The 18,851-nt window shown below is 38.7% G+C and overlaps 1 protein-coding gene across 1 annotated transcript; it reads right to left on the reverse strand.

Moving 5' to 3' along the window:
- Positions 1 to 15,356: 15,356 nt before the first annotated feature.
- On the reverse strand, positions 15,357 to 18,105 carry LOC104809899 (probable mediator of RNA polymerase II transcription subunit 37c). Its single transcript, XM_010536004.2, has 2 exons — positions 17,788 to 18,105; positions 15,357 to 17,316 (listed from the first exon to the last, which is right to left on the reverse strand). The coding sequence occupies exons 1-2, from the start codon at positions 17,999 to 18,001 to the stop codon at positions 15,569 to 15,571; spliced, it is 1,962 nt and encodes a 653-aa protein (XP_010534306.1). The 5' UTR covers positions 18,002 to 18,105; the 3' UTR covers positions 15,357 to 15,568.
- Positions 18,106 to 18,851: the final 746 nt, after the last annotated feature.

Consider the following 18,851-nt stretch of genomic DNA (forward strand, 5'->3'; position numbering starts at 1 on the left):
GTCCCGAAAAATCCAGAACAAGTCCAGAAAAGTCCAGAAAAATACAAACATCAAAAATAATAAACAGAAAAATCAAGAAATAAAAGAAATAAAGAGAAATTGACTCAAGAGAAAAATAAAAATCACACAAACACGCAAAGAAAAAGGAAGTGAACAAACACACAAAAAATCAAACCGAAAAAATCAAAGACTCCGGAAAGACTAACCTAGAGTCAATCTATCCTAGCTATGGAAACCGTAAAAAGTCCCCGGCAACGGCGCCAAAAACTTGGTCACTTGCGTGACGAGCTTTAAATTTATACCCGACACACAACTAATCCGCAAGTATACGGATGTCGTAGTACCGGGGTCGAACACAAGGACTTAAGCGGTTAAGCTAGGAATCGACTAAAACTAGGAAAATGGAGAAAATAAAATTGGAGAATTGTTTTTGTGGTTTTCAAAGTTGCAGAAAATTAAATGAGAGAAATAAAATCAAAGCAAGCAATAATTCAAGAGGAGATAATCGATGGGAAAGGTTATGGGAATCGGGTTTCACCGATCATGCAAGGATGCCGTAAGGAATTATGGACCTAGATCATGCTTGTTCTAAAGTGAGGGATTCCAAGACTAAGGTCGGGTTCGGTTCTCTCAAACCGAAAACCCGCTATCCAAGAGAGTACTCTATCCACTTTCGTGGCTTAGAGTGAAATTCCTGAATGCATTAAATTCCCTTGTCACGATCCTAGATTGAATTGAACCGAATTTCTTCGCATTCAATCTCAACCCATTTCAATGAATGCACCAAGAATCAAGAATCCATGTCTCCATGAAATTCCCAATCATAAATTCTACCCATAAGATTTTCATCCAATGGGAAGCATTAAACACCATTCATTAAACTCTAGCCATCAAACCCAAATAATTGCATCACTCAATTCAACAAATCCTAGGTTTCCCTAAACATTCATTCAAGAGAGATGAGAGATAATCATGAAGAACAAAATTTCATTCATTGCAAGAGTTTGAAAGCATAAACAAGACACAATCTTGGGTCCAAAGGTTAAGACAAGCATCCTTACATGAGGGCTAATCCCTCATCCCACAACAAGAAACTACTCACAAACCATGTTCAAAAACACCAACAAGACAAGATGAAACATAGAGAAAGAGGGGAGAGAAATGCTCAATAATGTCTCCAATCTTCAATCTCCGGCAAATCTCCTTGTTCTCCCTTCAATATTTTGACCCTAGGTCTATTTAAATATATATATATATATATATATATATATATATATTAGATTTTTCAATTGATTTTTTAATTAAAATCCAGATTTCCAACCGATGTCCGTTGGAATTCCGTTGGAATTTTTTTTAAAAATTTTTCAAAACAATTTCCAACCGATATCCGTTGGAATTTCCAACCGATATCCGTTGGAATTCCGTTGGAATTTTTTCTAGCCAACATCCGTCGGAATTCCGTTGGACATTTCCAACCAATTTTTCCAACCGATATCCGTTGGAAATATCGTTGGAAATTTTCAACCCAATTTTTCAATTGAATACGTTGAAAATTCCGTTAAAAATTTCCAACGGACATTATTTTCAACCCAATTTTTCAATTGAATACGTTGAAAATTCCGTTAAAAATTTCCAACGGGCATTTCCAATGGATATCCGTTGGAAATTTCAACGGAATTTTAACGGAAGTCGCCGTTGAAACGCCGTTGAAAACCGTTGAAAATCCGTTGGAAAATTTCCAACGGATAAATCCGTTGGAAAATCCGTTGGAATTCGGTGATTTTTTTGTAGTGGTCCAAACCTAGCGTGTCCTCACATGGCCTAAACTCGGAGGAATGCTTGATCTCCAACTTCAAGGGTGAAGTCTCGTCTCTTCTGGTCGGCATATGATTTTTGTCGATCCTGTGTTGTTTTCAGGTTGACTCGAATCTTTCGAATCGCTTCCATAGTCTCTTCCACAATCTCATGCCCAAATTCCCGTCTCTCCCCAATCTCTGTCCAACACAAAGGTGTCTTACACGGTCTCCCATATAATGCCTCATACGGTGGTACTCCGATACTTGCATGGTGACTGTTGTTGTACGCAAACTCGCACAACGTCATGTACTGATCCCACAGGGCTTCCCATTCTAACACACATGCGCGAAGCATATCCTCCAAAGTCTGTATCGTCCGTTCTGACTGCCCATCTGTCTGGGGGTGATATGCCGTACTCATCTTCAGCTTTGTCCCTAACGCGTCTTGTATTGCCTTCCATAGGTGTGACGTAAATCGAGCATCTCGGTCCGAGATAATCTCACCCGGCACACCATGTAGTCTCACAATCTCGTCAATGTAGATCTGTGTCAACCGCTCGATCGGATACTTGTGGGTATAGGGAGAAAGTGAGCTGATTTGGTTAGTTGGTCCACGACTACCCAAATAGCGTTCTTATTCCTCGGTGTAAGTGGTAATCCGATTACAAAGCCCATGGCGATCGAATCCCACTTCCATTGCGGTTTCTCCAAAGGCTGCAATTTTCCTCCTGGCATCTGTCGTTCTGCTTTCACCTGTTGGCACGTGAGACATCTGGCTACATAATCGGCAACGTCTCTCTTAATCCTTGGCCACGTGTACCATCGGTGTAGACCCTGATACACCTTACTCGCCCCTGGATGTATCGCTAATCTCGTCTGATGTGCCTCAGCTAATATCTCTTGTCTCAACGCGGGGTCATCTGGCACACATAGCCGGTTTCCCAAACGCAGTGCTCCTTTCTCATCAATGCGTAGCCCTTAGGACTATATTCCACTATTCGATCTCGGTACCGTGATAGTAAGGGGTCACTGGGTTGTCCCATGATTACTCGTTCCACCAGCGACAGAGTGGGTTCCTCCCGCTCCAACGTCAAATGCCCCAACATCGCAGTCAACTCTGCGGCGTTGTTGCGAGATGAAGTCACTGTACGGATAGCAGCCAAGATCCGTTAGCCTTATCAGGATGGTAGGCTATCTCCAGGTTATAGTATGCAATCAACTCTAACCATCGCCGTTGTCTTAGATTTAGATCCTTCTGGGATATCACGTAGGTCAAGCTTTTGTGATCCGTGTTGAGCTTAACCTTCTCACCATACAGATACGACCTCCAAATCTTTAGTGCATGAACTACCGCTGTTAGTTCCATATCGTGCGTTGGATAGTTTTCCTCATGTTTCTTCAGTTGCCTCGATGCATAGGCGATCACGTGTCCCTCCTGCATCAACACACAACCGAGTCCCTGCTTGGATGCATCGGTATAAACTTCGTATAGTACACTCGGTCATGGTAATGCTAGGATAGTTGTTGAGGTCAAATGTTGTTTCAATTCTCGGAAACTAGCATCGCATTCAGTAGTCCACTCAAACTTGACGTTCTTCCCTGTCAACTTCGTCATAGGTCGGGCTATCTTGGCAAAACCCTCCACAAATCTTCGGTAATAACCTGCAAGCCCAAGAAAACTCCTAACTTCCGTAGCAGAAGTCGGGGGTTTCCAATCCATAACTGCCTCGATCTTTGCCGGGTCCACCTGGATTCCTTGGGCTGATACTCCCCTCTTTCTTTTTCACAAAGAGTACCGGTGCTCCCCACGGTGAAATGCTCGGGCGTATAAACCCGTTCTCCACCAACTCGTTCAGTTGCCTTTTCCGCTCTGCCATTTCTGTTGGTGTCATCCGGTACGGAGTCTTAGTGATTGGTTTTGTGCCCGGTAGTACATCAATGCTGAAGTCTACTTCCCTCTTCGGCGGTATCCCCGGTAATTTATCCGGAAATACATCCGGAAATTCCTGAGCAATAGGTGTATCTTCCAAACTCTTCTCCAGTTCTTTAGTAGCCGTGATAACCACTAAAAACCCATCGTTGCCTTTTCTGATCATCTTTTCGGCTTTCAGCGCCGAGATGATCGGGTCCGTCGATGGTGCTCCTCTTCCTTTAAATTCAAAACCTCCGGAATCTTCTGGAAACCAGATCGTCCTTTGGGGGCAGTCGATATAGGTCTGGTATTTCGTCAACCAGTCCATGCCCAATATGAGGTCATAGACTCCTCCTATAGGTACCACGATGAGGTTTGTTGTCATTCGTCGGCCACATATGTCAAGGGGTACGCTACGCAAGGTCCCTTGAACCGTAAGGGTTTCCCCTGCCAGTGTACGCGCTGTAAAGTTATTCATCGGATCGACCTTTCCTGTACCGATTTTCTCTACTATGTCCGCACTCACAAAACTGTGAGTCGCCCCAGTGTCAAACAATGTATAACAGGACACCCCGTATAAATGGAGGGTACCTGCGATGTTTCTTTGTTACCGTTGTACTTAAACAGACAATAGTTACCTCGATTTTAATAATAATACAGTACTCATATAGGTAGAAGAGTACCTGCGATAGCATCGGCCTCGACTCCGTCGACATGAACCTCCTCCTCTTGAATCTCCTGCTCCGCTTCTAGGGCATAAACCCTCGGGGCCACTCCAGTCCAGCCACAGGTCTCAGTGGTATAGCCGCTTGCGTTTGCGGCTCTACGGGTCTCACCGTACAATATGGCGCATAATGTCCTGGCTGCTGGTACCGATAGCAGACAGGTGGCCCTCTCCGAGGTGGCGGAGGTAATGCCTGGATGACTGGCGCCTTACCCTTGTCTTGCACTCGGCTGCTCTGCCCAGTCTGACCAGTCTTTCCCGACAGACGCGTATAGGGATGGCGTTTAGGAGGACTTCGGTCACGGGCCCTACTGGCTCTCTCCTCCTTTTCCACTTCCTCTGCTTTCTCCAGCTGGTCAATGCAATGGCTTAGAGTTCGGAACTCGTGGAGCGTGACACTCCAGCGGAGTGAGGGTCGTAGTCCCACAACGAACTTAGTAATCTTCTGGCTCTCTAGGGGCACCAGATGCGCGGAATGCTTAAGCATGCGTACGAATTCAGTTTCGTACTCCCTCACAGTCATGTTCCCTTGCTACAGGTTCAGGAACTCGGAAAGGCGGCGTTCTTGATTCTGTCGGTGGTAGTACTTTCTCTCAAATTCCTCCTTGAATTCCTCCCAGGTGAAACGATGTCCGTCCGGCATCTCCTATACCACCTTTTCCCACCAATGTCGAGCTTGCCCGAACAAGTGATGGCTCGCTAGTAGCGCTCGATAACGTAGGGGACACTGAACATATTCTAGGTCTCGTGTGATGCACGTCATCCATTCTTCTGCAACCTTGGGATCCAGAGATCTTCCAAACCTTGGAGTGTGCATGGCCCGTAATTCCCGAACAATAGGTAGATAGTCCCCTGGCCCTGTCGGTGCAGGGGGCGGCGGAGGCAGGTCCTCCCCCTAGGTTCCGGACCATGCGCTGGAGATGGAGTTTGGAGATATGCCATCGAGGTTTGTATCATGGTTTCCTGGAATGCACGGAATTCATTTCGTATCTCCTCCTGGAATTCCCTAAATTCCACAGCTTGGGGAACATGGTTGGGGACATTGTTGTCTCCCGTCGTAGACTGAGCACGTCGTTGCGCCATTTCACTGCACCACGGTTAAGGTAGCATTAGCGGTGACCTCAGACAACACATCGTATGTACGGTTCTTTGCAAAAAATTTCTTGGGACATGGTTTTCAAAAACATTTTCATTGTAAAAATCTTAAGGTAGTGAGGCGTTCTTACCCGTGGAAGGAACGTTGCTCTGATACTAACAGTTGTGACACCCGTATCCTGATTCCCGTCACAGGATGTGCCACATGGATGAAAAACAAATAAAATAATACAAACCAAAAATACGGGAATTTTAAAACTTTTTAATATCAAACACGCAGCGGAATTAAACAGCATTCAAGTCTTAAACACACATGTCCGAATTGAAAAGATACAACCGTACAAACATAGGGATCGTCTCCCATAGTTCAAATCTTATAAATAAGGAAACCCCGTACACGTGGTCGTCTCTTCGAAGTCTTCGTCACCCCAAACATGTTACTAGTTCTCCTCATGATCTGAAAAAGGTGAAACCACGAGGGCTAAGCACAACTGCTTAGTGAATGGTCCGGGCTGGATCCGATAAACTCATTCCTAGCGAGAACGGTATTACGATAAAACACCAAATATAAATTATTCAATATTAGACATATATTTATCTCATATAAAAACACCATCGTGTCAATTCCCATATGGCTTCACACCATCGGGCTAGCCGTAAACCCTGGTCACTTCTCATGGCCAGGAGCGCCTCTCACGCCCATCACATCTCATGAAGTTGGCCGTCGCATCTCACGACAATCAAGTATGTATGGCTTCGCACCATAGAATCAGCCGTAAACCTTAGTCACATCGCATGACTAGGAGCGCCTCTCACGCCCGTCACATCTCATGACGTTGGCCGTTGCTTCGCACAACAATCAAATTCCTTATGGATTTATGACTAGGAGCGCCTCTCACGCCCGTCACATCTCATGACGTTGGCCGTTGCTTCGCACAACAATCAAATTCCTTATGGATTTGCACCATAGGGTTAGCCGTAAACCCTAGTCACATCGCATGACTAGGAGCGCCTCTCACGCCCGTCACATCTCATGATGTTGGCCGTCGCATCTCACGACCACAATGCGCCTCACGCGCACGTCACTTCTCGTGACGACCGATGTCACTTCTCGTGACCCATCGGAAAATAAACCCAATCATCATACAACGATTCACTCGGTGTATGTCGCACATCTCACTACGCATTCAATTTATTGATTTATTCCAATTCTTCCTTTTACGTTTTGTCGTGTTCCGGCTCGTTTTTCACATAGTTTGATCGATTCCAAGGTTTATATTTCATCCCAGGGCCTTTTTGGCTCAATTTCATCACTTTTTAGTCTGGACCGGTCGGTCCAGACGTTTCTCTAGACCGGTCGGTCCAGGCTATTTCGGGTGTTTTCGGTGTTTTCGGTGTTTTCTGGGTCTGGACCGATCGGTCCAGGCCTTCCCGGGGTCTGGACCGGTCGGTCCAGGCAATTTTAGGCACCAGCATTTTCAGGGTCTGGACCGGTCGGTCCAGAGCCTAGACCAATCGGTCCAGAGCCTGGAGACAGATCTCGATTTTTGTCCAAGATTCTGTTCCGACTTCGTTAGTTCATAACTTGCTCGTTTCTTGTCCAAATTGAGTGCCGTTTGTTTCTAAATGCTCATTGAAATGTTCTCTATTGATTCTAATCATCAATTTCTTCAATTATCACTCCTATTTTCTGGGTAATGACTCGAAAGTGTCGGACTTAGAATGGTTGGCGTTTTTCTCTAAAATTTACAGTTTTTCTTTGATTTTCAAACTTTCATAACTTGCTCGTTTCTTTACCAAATCGAGTGTGTTTGTTTCCATGTGTTCATTGCAACTTCCACTTTCTAATAGTGCCCAAGTTCATCGAGTCAACACCATAACAACGATGAAAATGAGCTCACACAAAGGCAACTCGAACCACTCACCTTGTTCAGATTCGGAACTGAGTTTTTGGCCGGATTCGTTGCCATTTTTTCCGGCGACTCCGACGACTTTCTAGGGTTGTCCCTTGTTGCTCCACCGAGCTCCTTTCCCCTTCTCTCTCTCTCTCTCTCTCTTCCCTCCTCTCTCTTTTCCTTCCTTTTCTTCTTCTTCCTCTAGTTTTTCTTTTTGAAACTTTTCTTCCCCCCAGCATGATCCATGGAGCTGGTTTGGGTCCGATTTTAGAGAGGTTCAGAGGCTTAGGGTCGGATAGGGCTGCTTAGGGGGCATTATTGCTCGATTATGGAGGGTTAGGTGGAATTTTCAGCGCTTGTAGGACTTTGAACGCACCTCCATTGCGCGGTCAAGATCGCAAGCTTGCTAGATATTTTGCCTTACCTGGACCGGTCGGTCCAGACTCTTTTTTTTCTTGTTGTTTTCTCGTCTTTCCTCGTCTCGTTCGCTCGGGGTGATTTCCGGGCCTCTTCCCAACATTTTGTGGTCCTTTTCTTAAGGTTTAGTACCTGTTTATATAATTATTCTTCTCCGAAATTAATTAAATATTCCAAATTGGATTCGGGTTATTACACTAACCCTACTCTATATAAAATATCAGGTCGGGTACAAGTCAGATACCTCAAGCAACCCACAAGACTTATAATGTGTCTGGTTTATGGGCTTTCATTCTTCTTCTTTTGTCAATCTTGTACCACACTCCACCGGTGTGTCTATGGGCAAAGAATCATCCATAGAAAACTTCTGCAAAATTGTCAATCGCATATTTCTCTTGGGAGATAAAAAGGTTACCTTCACCTTGATGTATTTCGATGCCTAAGAAATATCTCATCATGCTCAGATCCGTCGTCTCAAACTTTTTCTCAATCGACTGCCTGAATTCTCGAATCATAGTGTTGTTATTGCCTGTGAATACCAGATCATCCACATATAGACATGAATAACACATCAGTACCTTTGACCTTCACGTATAAGGATGTTCATATGGATACTTCATGAATCCTTCTCTAACAAAGTAAGCATCGATTTTGGTATTCCAAGCTCTTGGTACTTGCTTAAGCCCACAAAGAGCCATTTTCAGCCTATACACTTTTTCCTCATGTCCCGCAACAACAAATCCCGGTGGTTGTTCAACAAATACTTTTTCTTCAAGATTTTCATTCAGGAACGTTGATTTTACATCCATCTGGTACATCTTTCATCTCTTCTTAGCTGCGAGTGAGATCAATAATCTCACTGTTTCCAGTCGAGCTACAGAAGCAAATGTTTCTTCGTAGTCAACTCCATACTTCTGTTTGTATCCTTTCACTACCAACATTGTCTTATGCCTTTCCACTTCTCCTTTGGCGTTTCTCTTTGTTTTGAACACCCATGAGTGGAAGCAGGCGGCGCATGGGACACGTTTGTCACAAAATAATTGCGGCTAAAGATGCCAGCTCGACAGTTTTTTTTTGCACTGTCGGTCCTCCCAAACCAAGATCTTGATCCGCCGGACAGGACCTGAATTTATTTCTTCTTGCATTTTTCTGGTTCGTTCATCGTTGTGCTAGTCCATCGTACTGGGTTGGTCCGACCCGGGCCAAGTTCTGGTCCGACAGAACACATAATTTCCATTTTTCCGTTGTCCAATCTGTGTGTAAGTTGGTCCGAGCTGGACCATAATTCGGTCCGCCCGGAATAGTTTTTGGTCCGATCTGAACTAGACCCATGTTTTGGTTTTCTTCTTCTTTTTTCCGTCTTCCGTGCTTGTAACGGTTCTCATCCCTTCTTCTGACATTGTACACTTGTTTGTAGGAATAACAATTTCCGTTTATTTAATTATTTATTCTCTAAAATAATTAAATATTAATTTTCAGATTCGGGATATTACATATTGTGTTAAAAATGCAAGTTCGGGAATAAATAGACGTAGCTACAAGTTCATAAATTAATATTACACCAAATTATAAGTTCAAGAATTTTCATATATTTTTCTCAAAAAAAACTCAATTTTTTATTTTATAAAAAAAACATTAAACTTTTTAAATTTGATAAAACAAACACTTAACTCTTCTACGATTATCAAAATAAACAAAATGACTGACGTGTCACAAAGAGATGTAAACACGTCAGATTATTTTACTTGGTTTTTTTTTACAATCGCAGAAAGTTCATGTATATTTTTGGATCATTAAAAAAGTTCAGTATTTTTTTAGATCCATTTAAAAAGTTTAGTGTTTTTTTAATCAAAATTGAAAAGTTGAGTTTTTTTTTGAAATTTTTCCTTTTAAAAATTTAGTTACTTGTCAACAGAAAAACCTATATGTATAATATATATATATATATATATATATATATATTCTCTGTAATGTAGATTACGTGTTTTTTTGTATTTTTAATTCTTCTAAAAAATAATATCATTAAACTTAGTTGGTTCGTATAATTCAAACTATCTAATACAAATATATTTTTTTTACAGCGTATTCAAGTAATCCTATATATACGTGCGGTATTCGGTCAATAACGGTATCCATTTGTGAATTGACCAATACATTCAACTTAAAGTTAACTTTTGTCTTCTCTCATTTGGAATGCACTAGGGGTGGATATTCGGTTCGGCTATTTTGGTTATTAATCGAACTAACCGATATATATCCGAACCGAACCGAATCGATTAAAATTAAATAATCGTTTGGTTTTAATTTTTTAAAATTTGAAATAATCGAACCTAAAATAACCGTTAACCTGAATAAATCGAATATGAAATAACCGTACCGAATAAACTGAATATAACCATTTATCCACCTATATCATCAACAAGTGTTTTGTTCCTTACTGATGAAAAGAAAGAAACGTGTCTATTAACATAATATTTTTTTTAATTCAGAAAAAAAAAATATCAGAATGATATGTTGATCTTGGTGTTATTTTGGCAGGTTTAATCAGCAGAACGAAAATTAGACATGACGGTGATACAACTTTTATAATTTTAAAAACTCAGTTACTCGTCAACAAAAAAAACATATATATATGTTCTCAGTAAAGATTATGAATTTTGTTGTTATATTTTTAATTCTTCTAAAAAAATAATATCATTAAATTTAGTTGGTTCGTGTAATTGAGACTATGTAATACAGATATTTTTTTCACCGTTTTCAAGTAAATAAATATTTACATGCGATATTCGGTCAATAACGGTATTCATTTGTGAATTGACCAACACATCCAATTTAAAGTTGACTTTTGTCTTCTCTTATTTGGAATGCATTAAGGATGGACATTCGGTTCAATTATTTTGGTTATTAACCGAACCGACCGATATATATCTGAACCGACCAAACCGATTAAAATTAAATAATCTTTTGGTTATAATTTTTTAAAATTCGAAATAATCGGATACAAAATAATCGTAAATCAAATCCAAATTAACTGTACTGAATAATCTGAATATAACCGTTTATTCATCTATATTTTCAACAAGTGTTTCGTTCCTTACTGATGAAAAGAAAGAATATATAAATTAGCATTTCTTTGTTTTTTAATTCAGAAAAAAAAAAAAGAAATATCAGCATGATATGTTGATCCTTATGTTATTGTGGTAGATTTGATCAGGAGAACGAAAATTAGACCTAACAGTGGTACAACTTTTATAATTTTAAAAACTCAATTACTTGTTAACAAAATATATATATATATACATTCTCAAGAAATAAAGATTATGATTTTTTTGTATTTTTAATTCTTCTAAAAAATAATACATTAAACTTAGTTGGTTCGTGTAATTAAGACTATCTAATACAAATATTTTTTTCACATTGTATTCAAGTAAACAAATATAAACGTACGATTTTCGGTCAATAACGATACCATTGATGAATTGACCAATATATTAAATTTAAGTTGACTTTTGTCTTCTCTTATTTAGAATGCACTAGGGGTGGACATTCGGTTCAATTATTTTGGTTATTAACCGAATCGATCGATATATATCTGTACCAAATCAAACCGATTAAAATTAAATAACCGTTTGGTTATAATTTCTTAAAATTCGAAATAACCGAACCCAAAATAACCATAAACCGATATAAATCGAATCCAAATTAACCGTTCTAAATAAACAGAATATAACTGTTTATCCACTTATATCGCCAACTATTATTATGTTCCTTACTAATGAAAAGAAAGAAACATATCCATTAGCATTTCTTTTTATTTAATTCAGAAAAAAAATCAGCATGATATGTTGATCACTATGATATTGTTGTAAGCTCTTGATTAGGAGAACGAAAATTAGAGCTGACGGTGATACAACTTTTCTAATTTTAAAAACATAATTACTTGTCAACAAAAAAAATACATATATATATATATTCTCAATAAATAAAGATTAAGATTTTTTTTTGTATTTTTAATTCTTCTAAAAAAATAATATCATTAAACTTAGTTGGTTCTTGTAATTAAAACTATCTAATACAAATATTTTTTTTCACATTGTATTCAAGTAACCGAATATATACATGCGATTTTCGTTCAATAATGGTACCCTTGATGAATTGACCAATACATTCAACTTAAGTTGACTTTTGTCTTCTCTCATTTGAAATGCACTAGGGGTGAAAATTCAGTTCGATTATTTTGGTTATTAACCGAAAAGACCGATATATATCCGAACCAAATCGAACCGATTAAAATTAAATAACCGTTTGATTATAATTTCTTAAAATTTGAAATAATCGAACCCAAAATAACTATAAACCAAATAAATCGAATCCGAATAAACCGTTCTGAATAAACCGTTCTGAATAAATCGAATATAACTGTTTATCCACTTATAACACCAACTAGTGTTACGTTCCTTGCTAATGAAAAGAAAGAAAGATATCTATTAGCATTTCTTTTTTTTTTAATTCAGAAAAAAAAAATTAGCATGATATGTTGATCCTTATGTTATTATAGTAAACTTGATCAGGAAAACGAAAATTAAAGCTGAGGGTGATATAACTTTTCTAATTTTAAAAACTCAATTACTTGTCAACAAATATATATATATATATATATATATATATATATATATAATAAATCATGCTATGTAAATTTCGTTTGATTATATATAGACCTATGATAAAAATGAGCCCGTTTCCAAACATGTGATTTGTGTAGAAGAGATGGTTACAGAGTTACAGATATTAATATATAATGTTAGCGATGATTGATTGATTACTTCGAGCTCTCGGAAGTGTGAGAAGAAGCCTTTGACTGACGCAGAAGCTTTGGTCCCGGTTCGATTTAATTAAACCGAGAGATTTGTAGAAACCACAAGACAAAACCGAAGATCATATCGGTTAATTATAAGAGATCGGTTTGAATCATTTGATATCACTGTGTGTCCGTAAGATTAGAATTCCGTTTATAATAATTCGGATTCAGTTAATATAAGATAACTTTATTATGTGTCGGTTTGAAATTCGATTGGGAGACATTATATATGATATTTTAAGATATGATTAAGCTTATGATAAAAAATAATTTAAGAGTCCCTTCTTTATTCAGATTAGGATACTCAACGCTAGCAATGGAGTGGGAGTCCTCTAACCAAAGCAATGCCACTATTATAATCACTGATCCAATTTATAAAAAAATAGGGAAATAAAATGAAAATGAAATATTTATAATTATAATAAAGAAAAAGGTAAGATAAACGTCATTATAAAATCGAGATTAGTTGGTGGGGAAGTCAAATGATGTGAAAACGATGTATTAATATATATATATATATTCCAGTAAATGAAGATTATAAACTTTATTGGTTCGTATAATTGAAATTAACTAATATAAATATTTTTTCACAACTATTCAAATAAACGAATATATGTGTGCGATATTTGGTCAATAACAGTACCTATTGGTGAATTGACCAATATATTCAAACTTAAATTGACTTTTGTCATCTCTCATTTAGAATGCATAAATGAGAATGCACTAGGGGTAGACATTCGGTTCAGTTAATTGGTTATTAACCGAAGCGAACCGATTAAAACTAAATAACCGATTGGTTATGATTTTTTAAAATTTGAAATAACTGAACTCCAAATAACCGTAAACCGAATTCGAATTAACTGTATTGAATAAATCGAATATTAAATGTTTATCTACTTATATCACCCATTAATATATAATATATAAATAAATTCTAATTAAAAAAATTAATATAATGATATTGTTTTGTAATTATAGTATATAACAAAATGACATATATATTGAATATAATTTAATCATTATTTTATTATTTTAATTTATTTTATCTTTATTTTATTATATCAGGGTTTATACTTTAAAAAGGTTAAATTTATTTTAAATATTTTATTTTGTTGTTTTTTGTGATAATCGCATAAAAATACATGAACTTTTACGAACATAAATACCCAAACTATAAAATTGTCAGATAAATATCTGAATTTTTCAAAACTCCCACATAAATATCCAGAATTTTAAAAGTTTTCCAAATCAAACAATAATTTGTTAACTCTCTCGGTATCTCACCTTCTCTCTCTTTCGTCGGTGTCTGAGTTCGAGTCTTGGACTCTCTCTTTCGTCAGTGTCTGGGTTCGAGTCTCTGGACTCTCTTTCATCGGTCTCGGTTCGAGTATTTGTTTGAGTCTGGGTTCGAGTCTGTAGAATCGAGTCTCTCTTTTGAATCACTGGTCTATGGACTCTGGGTTCGAGTCTGGTCTATTGTTCGTCGGTGTCTAGATTCAATCTTCATCGGTGTCTGGGTTCGATCTTCGTCGGTGTCTGGTTAATTTACTCTCTTTCAATTATGGGTATAGGTCCAATTCTAAGTTTATTTCCGAAATTAGGATATAGAGTTTTATGGGTATATGTCAGTTCCGGTTTTAGGCTCGATTTTGGGTTGAAAATAAGTTTTTAACGCCATTAACAGATACATTTTATGTTAGGTTTGAACAATGACAAACATAATCCGGGTGAATTTTTATATGGGAGGAACAATGACAAATATGGATGGAGAACTTTGCTACATAGGTGGATTAACGGTGAACGGAGTGGAGTTCGAGTATTTTAGATTCCAAGACCGGCTCCTCCATCAAACTCAGAAAATCATTAAACTCGGTTTTTTCTATTAGGACTTTGTATTTTGTTTTGGAAATTCCGTTGGGTTAATATTTTTTGGTTTGGAATTCTGTATTGCCTAAAAAAAATTTTATTCAGAATTTTTTATTGGCTGAAATTTTTTGTTTCATAATTCTGTAATGGTTTGATGGATGATTTTGTTTCTTTTGTAAACTTCTATTTAGAAATTACTTTTATAAATTTGTTGTCTTAAGATTTAAATATGACCATGAAGAGCAGAAAGATATGGAGAACAGAAATAATCAGAGAAGATAAATGGTGGTTGGACATGAACTAGTTAGGGTTTTTTTTAAAAACAAATCGGATTGATCTTTTATCATACCGTTCCGGTTAATTAAACAGAACTTCTGACGTGGCTGAACATGTGGATGTTTAATAATATTTTCGAATATTGAATCATCAGTTTTTTGGATTGAAATCTGATTCGTTTAACACTGTTGTTAATAATGGCGGTTTGATTTGGAAAAATTTTTAAAATTTGGATACGGGAGTTTGAAAATTTTCAGATATTTATCTAATAATTTTATAATTAGATATTTATTTAAAAAATTATAAAAATTCAGATATTTTTATACAATTATTATCTTTTTTTATGTCAAAATAAATTATAATTTAAATTTAAATTTTATTATTTTATATGTTAAAATGGATAGTATTTTTTATTATATTTTGTTTGAACATCTTTTTATTATAAACGTTTTAATATTATAATCGAAACAGATCGGTTATAATTCGATTATAATTTTAAATATGTAAAATCCAATCGAATCAAACCTAAATCGAACCCCTATAATGCATACGTTTTTACTTCACATCACATGCAAGTTATTAAATTTCATTACACGAAAAGAAAACAAAACCGGTATTTAAAACAACATAACCGGTGTCTACAACCGCAGTACCATAACCGGGAAATCCAAGAAACTGGGAAGAAAGATAGCGGCAGAGACTTGGTCAAGAAATTGACTCGATCTCCGCTTAATCGACTTCTTCAATCTTCGGACCAGCACCGCGGCCACCGCCAGCCGAAGGAGCACAATCATCATCCATTCCACCAGCACCGTCCATGTCAGCTCCAGCACCGCCTTGGTACATCTGAGCTATGATCGGATTGCATATACTCTCAAGCTCTTTCATCTTATCCTCGAACTCGTCAGCTTCCGCGAGCTGGTTTCCATCGAGCCACTGGATTGCTTGCTCGATGGCATCCTCGATCTTCTTCTTGTCTTCGGGTTTAAGTTTCGACCCGATCTTCTCATCCCGGATCGTGTTCCTCATGTTGTACGCATAATTCTCGAGCGCGTTCTTGGCCTCGACCTTTTTCTTGTGTTCCTCGTCCTCGGCCTTATACTTCTCAGCTTCTTGGACCATCTTCTCGATCTCTTCCTTGGACAGCCTTCCTTTGTCGTTTGTGATCGTGATCTTGTTCTTCTGTCCCGTGGTCTTGTCCTCGGCTGACACATTCAGGATACCGTTGGCGTCGATGTCAAAGCAGACATTGATTTGAGGGACACCTCTCGGTGCGGGTGGAATGCCCGTCAGCTCAAACTTGCCCAAGAGGTTGTTGTCCTTTGTCCGGGCCCGTTCCCCTTCGTAGACCTGGATCAGGACACCGGGCTGGTTGTCCGAATAAGTCGAGAAGACCTGTTCTTTCTTGGTTGGAATCGTAGTGTTTCTTGGTATCAACACTGTCATAACTCCGCCTGCCGTCTCAAGACCCAGTGATAATGGCGTGACATCCAATAACAAGAGGTCTTGTACCTTCTCGTTGCCCTCACCGCTCAAGATGGCGGCTTGAACGGCTGCACCATAGGCAACAGCTTCGTCCGGGTTAATGCTCTTGCAAAGCTCCTTGCCATTGAAGAAATCCTGCAAAAGTTGCTGCACCTTAGGGATTCTAGTGGACCCACCAACGAGGACAACGTCATGGACACTGTTCTTGTCCATCTTAGCATCTCTCAGACACTTCTCCACTGGCTCCATGCATTTCCTGAAGAGATCCATGTTGAGCTCCTCAAACCTCGCACGGGTAATTGTGGTGTAAAAATCGATACCCTCGTACAAGGAATCGATCTCAATCGTCGTCTGAGCGGTGGACGAGAGGGTTCTCTTCGCCCTTTCGCAAGCTGTCCTCAATCTCCTCAGAGATCTTGGGTTTCCGCTAATGTCTTTCTTGTGTTTCCTCTTGAACTCCTGAACAAAATGATTCACCATTCTGTTGTCAAAGTCCTCACCTCCAAGGTGAGTGTCACCGGCAGTTGCCTTAACTTCGAAGATACCCTCTTCGATGGTAAGCAACGAGACATCGAAAGTTCCACCGCCCAAATCAAAGATCAAAACGTTCTTCTCGCCAACACTCGAAGCTTTCTTGTCGAGACCGTAAGCTATGGCAGCTGCAGTGGGCTCGTTGATGATACGCATGACGTTGAGGCCGGAAATGACACCGGCGTCTTTGGTGGCTTGACGTTGAGAGTCATTGAAATAAGCCGGTACGGTGACCACGGCGTTCTTCACGGACGTGCCGAGATAAGCCTCGGCAATCTCACGCATCTTCGTAAGAACCATGGAAGAGATCTCCTCCGCAGAGAACTGTTTTTCCTCGCCCTTGTAATTGACCACGATCATAGGTTTGTCACCAGGACCTGAAATGACCTTGAATGGCCACAGTTTCATGTCGGCTTTGACCGATGGATCGCTGTATCTTCTACCGATGAGACGCTTGGCATCTGCAAATTGATATCACAGAAAACCCAATTCAAAGAAACGATCAGAGAAACCAAATACACAGAAACCATCAGGAGGAGGATGAACACAAAATCGAAGAAATGTACACCCTACTCAACAATTCAAAACAATATAAAAGAATTCAGAAACAATCTTTGAAGCCTCATCACGTACAGCAAAATCATTAGTGGAAACTTATGCCACAATCAAACATGAGCTAGATAATTTCATCGCCAATCAATCCTGAAAATTCCAGGACCATAGAATCCTGTTCTAACCTATCATACAGGACTTCTTTCAGATTTCCTATAACTGAAGAGAAATAACCACAGCAAACCGAAAGGAAAACACATGACCTGAATACATGTATCAACAAAATCCAAACCGATCGTCCAAACCTAAGCCCCAGTCCCAGTACTATAAACCCAAAAACCAAAACAAAAGAGAGTGACTCGGTGCTACTGAAATCTTACCAAACACGGTGTTGGTAGGATTCATCGCGACCTGGTTCTTCGCGGCGTCTCCGATTAGACGCTCGGTGTCAGTGAAGGCGACGTACGACGGCGTCGTACGGTTACCTTGGTCATTAGCGATGATCTCAACACGGTCGTGTTGCCACACTCCTACACACGAGTACGTCGTCCCGAGATCGATACCGATCGCCGGACCTTCTCCTTTTCCCGCCATGAGAGCTCCGAAACTTCGCCGGTAAAGAATTCAGCAAACAAAATCAAACAGAAACAGGTTTAAGAAATTTTTCGATTGTGTTCGTGGCCTTACAGAGGCTAAAATGAGAGACTATATCACTATATACAAATAAAACAGTCGGTGAAACGACTCGAGAAGGTTCGGGAGATGCAATTTCAGCCGTTGGATCACTTATGTGGGACCCAAAATGGAAAACCCAGCCATCTTTTGGTTCTAGCTGATTCCAGAGATTTCCTTTTTCTAATAGTTTGAAAAGAGAGAGCCGAAGTAAACACCAGTTATTTGAACAAAACAGTTAATCACAGTTAAAAAACTACCGATTTTTTTTTCTAAACCCAAATAAAATAATTTTTTCCAAAGCAATTAAATCTTTTAAAATTTCGTAATTCATTATTCAATATTTTGTGGCTTGGTCCAACAATTGGTACAAATTTAAATCAGTTAAATTCGTAATTATTTTAGGCGAGTCTAAAGCTAATAAAACTAGAGATGACTAATCCAGTTTGGTAAAATGGAATCGATGCAATCATTTTAAAATCCAAAGAAAGGGTGTTCGTTTATTGAGAAAATAAAGGAAATGCAGAAAAAAATGTAAAAGAGTGGGATATTTTTTTTTTAATATTTCGATTGATCATTGCCTTTAAATACAATTGGAAAATTGTTTTGCTTATATAAAAAAATTCGTTAAAAAACTGACAAACTAATAATAACCAATACAAAAGGATACTAAAACAAAATATTAAAGATTATGAAACAAAGGGTGAAGTTGTAGGACATGTAATAATAATACACGAGGGTATGTGGTTTAATCTCTTCATTCATTTAAGCT

The sequence above is a fragment of the Tarenaya hassleriana genome, unplaced genomic scaffold, assembly GCF_000463585.1.
Source record: "Tarenaya hassleriana unplaced genomic scaffold, ASM46358v1 Cleome17, whole genome shotgun sequence".
Lineage (NCBI taxonomy): Eukaryota > Viridiplantae > Streptophyta > Magnoliopsida > Brassicales > Cleomaceae > Tarenaya > Tarenaya hassleriana.